Source organism: Muscardinus avellanarius, assembly GCF_963383645.1.
Source record: "Muscardinus avellanarius genome assembly, chromosome: X".
NCBI lineage: Eukaryota > Metazoa > Chordata > Mammalia > Rodentia > Gliridae > Muscardinus > Muscardinus avellanarius.
The window spans coordinates 55,588,643-55,596,628 of NC_137792.1; the positions used below are offsets into that span (position 1 = coordinate 55,588,643).

Here is a 7,986-nt window from a genome sequence, read left to right on the forward strand (position 1 = left end):
GAGCTACCAATAATAGGTCCTCTCATCAATGGTGTCCTGCAGAGACCATCTCAGGATGCCAATCCTCACCCAAACCTGAGGCCACAGAACTGTCTATATTCTCAAGTGTACATGCTGGTGGCCATGTTTGCACTGCAGTCTGGAGTCTGTCCTTAAGGACCTCCTAATGCAGACAGGAGCCCACAGGGAGTCAGTCTCACTTGGTATGGAGGGCTTTGTAAGGTCAGTTTCAGAGGAGACTCCCAGCTGCCCCGGACCTGGAGAACAAAGGCCCTCACAATGCTGAGGAATCTCCATGAATAGAAGTGCAGTCAGGATAAGGGGACAGTGTGGGCAGTTCCCATGTCCTGGTGAGCTCAGGTCAAAGCACTCAGGCCAAGGGGTGCCCAGCCTGGGGCCTGGATCATAGTTGATGCTGAGAGAAGGGGCAGACAAGGGAGTATCTGCATGGCTGTTGCCTGAGTGGAACACAAGAGCTGTGAATAGAGGGGTGGCAGAGGAAATGAATGTTGTAACCCTGGACAACATGAGGATTAGGTGTCTTTACAAAAAACCGGTCCAGAGTCTCAGCTGAGAAAGATCCTTCAGGACTAAGGAAGGACACTTCAACCTTGGAGCAGTCGAGGACTCACTAGCACTTAGAGATTACAAACTATAAAAACATTTCACAACACAACTGAAATAAAAATAAGAAAGACCCCCCCCCCCCGCTTGGAGGGGTTTTAACTAACCACAGACATACAGCCTTGGGCCCAGGAAGGAAAGTCCCACTAACCCGAGGAGGGGGTCAATGAAGCAAGGCTTCAGAGTGGGTGGCAGCTAAGGACACACAGGGAATCTTGACTTTTCATAGGCCTCTGGGCCCAATATTCTCAAGATGGCACCACTTTTAATCAAGCCTGAAGCTGCAGGATTCAGGACTGGTCTCTCCTTGCCCCAAAGATACCGGTCCTTGATCCAGGCAAGCTTTGCTCCCAGCCCCACTCTGGTGTCTCCATTCAGGAGGCACTAATGCAAAGCAGTCATCCCCACTGGCCTTTGGAGCATTGAAGAGAAAGCCAGTCACTTCTCTCTAAAGGGCTCACTCCTGCTATGCTATGCATCCTGGAGACAGCTAAAGGTCCCTGGAGTTGGCCTTGTGGTACAGAAAAGGCTGAGGATTCTGCCCCTATTATAATGCTAATCCCTGAGTACATTGAGGGACTTATAACAGAGGGGGTGGTTAGTTGAGGATGCTGCAGAAGCTACCCTACCTTAATTGTGGGTAATCACATCAATAGGAATCCAGGGCCATGGTTTTCCTGGTCTTTTGCTCCATTACATTTCCCTCCCACCCAAGGTCCTGGTCTCATCAAGAGTCCTCAGCAGAGTTCCTAACTAGTTTGAGAGTTTGGATGTTGAGTGTCCCCAGAAGGTGTGTTTGTTAAAGGCCTCACTTCTAGGTGGTACTATTTTCTGGTCACGGCCTTGTGGGTGGTCCTCAGGTGGCTGGACTCATGGCCCAGACAGGGACTGTGAGCCCCTAGCCCATCATGTCTCTCATTCTGTTTCTTGGCTTGTGATGTAATTGGTCTGGTGGACCACACCTGGCTTAGTTCAGGGTGTCATCCTCATCGCAGGCCCTAAGAAGTGGGCCTGCCTGGTTTTGGGCTACGACCTCCAGAACATGAGCTAAGTCATGTTTCCCTCATCACAGATTAACTGTGCCTTGTGTATGTCACTGAACTAACATGGAGGTAGTATAGCAAATAAAGGCCGCTAGGAAATGTCATTCCAGTAAAAGCCAATGGGAAATATCCTCGCCTTAATAATTAGCCTAAGCGAGGCGAGAATTAGCTTAAGAGAAAAAAGTATCTGTGGGTAACTGACAGATGGTGGCTGTTTAACTGGAAATTCTAGCATCCTCCTTCACAGACAGGGCTGATGGCCTCTATTTTATGTTGGAGCCTCCAAGTGAATGCTTTGTGACCTTGTTTGAAAGCATCATGACCATGGAGCCTGAGCCCACACATGGGGTCAAGATTAAGGGTTAGAGGGCTCTGGGCTGAGGCACATTGTGGTAGAGGGTTTCTTTCAACCCTCTTTGTACTTTACCAAAGTGTGGACCCTGTGACCCTCTGAGAGGACAAATGATATCTCCCCATGGGCCCAGGACTTGTGTCCCTTCAGGCTTTGTGGGAGGGGAGTGGTGGGCTTTCTCCTGTAAATCTCAACCTCCTAATACAGAGTGGCTTTTAGGGATAACATAATCCTTAACAGCTAGAAAACATGGATCCACAAGAATCACAGTTGTATCCTCTCATGTGTGATGGAAGGTGACTTTCACTTGGGTGTCCCATCCCTTCCCGACACTGAGACTCTTGTCATTTTTAAATATATACTGACAGGAGTCAGTCTTGGATTACTTTGGACATGAAGAGATAAACAAGTAGCTCTTTTTTTTAGGGGAGAGTCTGTGCTACTTAGGACTTAAAAGTGAGCAGGCCTTGGGCTACGGGAAGAGGTGGACAAGGTTGGTGCTAACTCCTTGGGCTATATATGAGGTGGGAACAGATGTGATCTGCAGAGGGATGGGATTTGGCAACAAGGAGAGCTCAACATGCAACAATAGTGCAGAGAGAGAGGAGTGCTCCTGCTGTTCAGTCACACAAGAGAGTGTGGTGAATCTCCCTCTCAAGAACAAGAGGAGCACTCCTACGGTACTGGGTCAAGGCCCTCCTCTGGGGCCAACCCAAACAAGTGGCAAGGAAACACATTTACTGGGGCCCATTTGAGTAGATCCTAGCAACAAGCAGGAGCAGTTGGAAGAGACCAAAGCAGGGAGAGGATGGGGGAGGACTGAAAAGGGGGGCTTCCAACAGAGGCTGTGCCACCCTTCCTTGGGGGAATAACTAGTCCCCCTGCAGCCCGCCTGCCCCAGGCCAACTCGGTGGTACCCAAATTTAGACTCCTTGAGGGCTAGCCTTGGGCAAAGCAGACAGGGCAACCACAGTCCTCCCCTGTCCTCCAGAGTGGGACAGGCCAAGGTACCTTGGTTTTTCATCTTATCCAAGGCCTGTGCCATGATATCATGTGCCTCACAACAGAAAAGAGATCTTTCTGTGAATATGAACCACAGCTTTGTGCCTTTTGGGAAAATACCCTTTGAGAGAAGGGAAACCCTGGGGCCCTCCCTTCTTTTCCCCACCCCCTCCCCCTCCGGCCAGCACCTCCTCTCCAGATTGGCTGCAAGTGACCTGTGACATCACAGGACTAACAATGAGGACGATGACTTCAGCAGGTGGTTGCCCCACTACAGGGACTCTAGAACCCCTGGGAAAGCATTTATAGGCCGTCCCCACTGGGGCTACAGTCACTTTTGACCTGCTCGACGGTGGGTGATATCAGCCTTGGAGTTAAGTGCTCCAGAGGCTAGTGTAGAGCTATGGAGGGTCAGAGTACCGAGGAAGACCCTGAAGCCAAGCAGGCCCCAGTTGCTGGCGAAGAGCTAGCAAGCGAGGCCTCACCTAATCCTTCCCTTGACTTGAGTGGCGACGCTGAACAAGCTGAAATCCGAGACCCAGATCCAGATCCCCAAGAGAACCCGCCACCAGAACACCTGAACCAGCCTGCGGCCAACCGGGAAGATGGGGAAGAACTCACGGGGCTCTCCTTCCCCAGAAAGCTGTGGAGGATTGTGGAAGACGACGCCTTCAAGTCTCTGCGCTGGAATGACGAAGGCGACAAGGTGATCATCAAGGTGGTTCTTTTCCAGAGGGAAGTTCTTCGTCGCAGAGGAGCAGAGAAGATTTTTGAGACCGACAGCATGAAAAATTTCATCCGCCAGCTTAACCTCTACGGATTCAGCAAGATCCGCGCAAGGGCCTCTCGGGGCTACTTCCATGGAAAAAAGAATACGATGGTAAAGTAGAATGTATTTATTTCAGTTACCTCCTGTCCTTGTAATTCAAAAAGAACTTCCTACAGTCCCTGGAGAGATAACATACGGCAAGGGCTTAATTTCTGAGGTTATTTTTAGCAGCAGATATGATTTACTGAAAGAACAGGGTGTAGACGTTGAAAGTGTAAGTTCTGATATTAAACAGTTTCCCCTTAGAGACAATCTACAGGACACTAAGAAGGCTCGTTCATATATTTGCATTTCCACAGGGACCTGTCAACTTTCTGTAGTGAGGTTATGCTCGAACAGATAAGGGCCCTTGCCTGCAACTGAACTGTTTTTCTCTAGTGCCAAACCCTGTGGGTTTGAGGACTGAAAAGCAATGCTCATGTTGCCTCAGAATGGCTAAAATATCTCTTTCTGTTTCAGATCTACCGCAACTACAACTTTCAGAGGGCCCATCCAGAGCTCCTCGAGAATGTTCGCAGAAAAGATGACCTCAGAAACCCTGCTGAGCAGGTAGCCTGCATACCAACGCCACTCCAAAACGCTGTTCAGCAGGCAGCCTCTGCATCGGCCGCCAAGAGAAAGAGGCTGGCCCCTACCCGACGCTCTCCCAGATTCCACCAGAATGCTGCGGATGAAGGAAACAGCCAGGCTCAGGGGGAAATCCCCAGTGACCAGGGACCCAATAGCTCCCAACTCTTTCCATTCTCTGGTGTATGGGCTATGAGTAGTGTCCCTGAACATACCCTGGGAAACCAGGCCCTTCAAGGGCCAAGCAGCCCCAGCGGAGAGGGTCCTTCTAGCAATGTTATGTCCGCACCTCTGGCTTCTGCTGGAATGGAGGGTGCGGGGGAGGAGCCCAACAGCCCCCCAGATTATCCCACTTACGATTCTGTCGTGACTCTGTACAACAGTTGTTATTCCATCCTGATGGCCACCCTCTCAACCATGTCCACAAGGGAGAACCCCAACGAGGAGCAAGGGGCGTCCTCAGATCACAAGCGTGCAGTTTGTGAGCAGTTCAAGGACAACCAGGGTCCCTGAACCCAGACCACTGGTGAATTTAAAAAAAAAATGAGAATCTTCAAATGCAAACTCATTTGGGGTCTTAATAAAACAAAATTCCAAAAATTCAAATAAACGATTCACATGAGAATCTAGAGTCGTATGTTTTCTTTCTAAGGTGTCTACTTGGCTCCGCCATACTTTGGTTCCTGTTGTTGTCCTTTCTTCAGAAGCCACAGCATTTGCACACACTGAGCAGATTTTGCTCGTTAAGGTTGAGGACCAGGTAAGGATCCCCAGGTGGTTGCTGAAGCCCTTGCCTCGGAATGGCGGGAAGGACATATTCCAAGTGCACACTAGGAATCCCCAACCATGATACATTTATCATAGACACGTTTATTTCTACATTCCACAAATTAGCAGGAACAAAATTAGCAGTGACACAGAGACGCTTCCTTGTAGTCTTTGCTGAAAGACCAAAGTACTAGAGACATTCAGAGTGAGCTAAAGAGGAAGCACAGGAGGAATCTCCCGCCTCTCCCATTCCTTACACAGGAGGACAGATGCATGTCCATGAATGACACTTAGCGCATAGTACTCGGGAAGGGAATGGCAAGACAACCATCACCCGGGCTCTCAGAACACAAATAGATGCGGAAGCCCAGTGTGGAGAGATGATTTATTAGTCATCGTGGAAGCTAGCCCTGACGAGCCCCAGCCCGTAGTCCCCTGCTATCCCGTTGAATGTGTGCTGCTTTGGGAAACCCGCGGTGAACACACCCAACACCTAAGGGGAAACAGAAGCCACAAGCCTCCTGAGCACCGTCCTCGGAACAATTCTGGAAGCTGTGAGCACCCTGCTGGCTGCATCCACACTTACCTGCTACAACACCTAGACCAAACTTCTCCCCCTCCCAAAGCAAGGCCTCAATCTGACCAGGGGTCATTGGAAGCCTTTGCAGCAGCAGCTCCTGCCAGGTGTCATCTTCCTAGTCTCTGTGAGCGATGTGGATGGTAATGGTACAATTCTGGTGGCTGCTCAGCAGGGGATGCCAACAGGTCTCCAGCGTCTTGACTGGCTGCATAAGGCTGCCGGAAGGACAGGCAGCCCAACTTCATCTTCTTCAAGCTACCTGGCAATAAATATAGAAGCATATCGCACTTAACTCTTTAGGTTCATAGCCAGTGGAACCGATCTTGCCCAGGTGCCTGTCATTTGCCACAAAACCCCACTGACCGCGACATCTCTGTGCCCCTACCTGTCAGCATGTGGTAACTGAGGCCCTGCTGCACCACAGACCAATGTAAAGGCTCGGGTGTGCATGATTCAGGTCCAGCTGACAGAGTCCTGGTGGCACTCACAGAGTGGGATGGGCACAGATGAAGAAAGGCTTGGGCAGGACAGTATGTGGTCAGTGCTATGACAGAGGCCACTGTACATTAGAGGAAAACAGGTGGCCTAGAGTTGGCCCCACCGCTCAGTGGGCTGGCTTTAGCCCAGAAGCTCGGTTCCAGTTCTGCTGCTTTTCCTGCCTGCCCCCATTTCTCTGCTTCCACTCCCAGGCCCGTGGCCCCTGACACCCCAAGTGCAGCAGGCTCTGAACTTTCCCGCTCCCACCCCATTGTAGCTGGGCACAAAGGCTTGGCATCTAAATTCAGCTCACCTGTCACAAAGCCCTGTGATGTCATGTGGCCCTGTCAGTGCTTCCTCACCAGCCCTTGGGTGCCACCTTCCTCTAGCACCCGTGACATGAGCCAAGAGAAAACAGGGTTGAGCATAGAAACAAAGGCACCAGTGCGTACGAACCTTCTATGTGCCAGGCCCTGGGAAAGTCATGCTTTTCAGAAAACTGAATTTACTCCTCAAATGACCCAGTAACATCCGTTCCACTGCCACCTCCCCTCTATGGACGAGAAGCACCAAGTAGGGAGTGATGAAAGCCAATGGCCCACAGGGGCACAGGCCTGATGTCAGGCACCTCTTGCCCTCTTCTCATATACCTTGGGACACGGCTCCCCACTGAAAGACCGCACTGTGCAGCGCGAGGAGCACAGCAATATCACGGGAACATCAAGGACCACTGAAGATTGCAAGCTGACTACCAGGAGCTAGGAGAAGGACAGAGCAGATTCTGTCTCCCAGTCCACAGAAGAATCAGACTCTGCTGACTTTTGGTTCACACTGGATCCTCCAGAAATCCAAGGCAGTACGCCAGTAGAACAGTGGTTAGGAAAATTATGGGACGAAGGACAATGAGATAGCATGCAAGGAGCAGAAAGTCAACGTAGACAGAGAGGTTCCCACAGAAATAACGTGACTGATGTGCTGTTCATTGAAAAGGTCCGGCCCTAAACCCTGCTGTGGACACTGCTGGGAAACACTTATGCCTATGTGTTAAGTCTGCAGTTCGGGTTCTTCAGATGACAACCTTTCTCGTCAATGCCACACAGTCACAACAATCAAACATGAAGAATGTGTGGAGGAATCCCTCCCCTCATGCGATGACACCTTGAAGAAGAATGGGGTGGAGCACCCTTCTGAGTGTGCTGCAGAAAGTACCTGCTTTGTGGCTTGAGGGGGAACCACTTCCGCTTGTCTCTGCTGCTGCTTCTCCTGCACAAGGACAGGTTGAGGAGGAGAAAAGGTGATGCACAAGCAGCACTGCTGGATAATAGCACCAGGAAGGTCTTCTCCTTGGCGACCACTAAGACCAAGAAGAGATGGGGGGTCTCAAGGGGACCAAACATGTGCACATTCCTCAGTGTTCTTGCCTATGTTGACCATGGCTGTAGGAACCTCCTTCCCTGAATCACCCCATTCCCTGAATCAATGACCACATGAATTACCACTTAGATGGGTAGAAATCCATTTCAATATGGGGACTAATTCCTTAGTCTGAAACAACACAGAAGAGGGCAGAGAAAAATGCCACCTCTCCTCATATGGTCACAGGGCTGTCTGTGGGGCACTGCGTCCCATCGCCTTCGGTTTATTTCACGGGAGAACACCGTGGGCTCACTGCCACAGCACACAGAGCTGAACACCTCACTGCCTGGGGGAAGGAGACTCTCAGGGTGTGCATAGCCCAAGGGCA

General features: G+C 50.7%; 1 protein-coding gene across 1 annotated transcript; it reads left to right on the forward strand.

Moving 5' to 3' along the window:
• Positions 1–3,424: 3,424 nt before the first annotated feature.
• Positions 3,425–4,930, forward strand: LOC308278924 (heat shock transcription factor, X-linked member 3-like; the record flags this gene model as incomplete). The annotated part of the gene is made up of 3 exons (XM_080718923.1): positions 3,425–3,901; positions 4,310–4,399; positions 4,442–4,930. 3 exons carry the CDS (start codon positions 3,425–3,427, stop codon positions 4,928–4,930), a joined length of 1,056 nt encoding a protein of 351 aa, XP_080575049.1.
• Between the last annotated feature and the right edge of the window lie 3,056 nt (positions 4,931–7,986).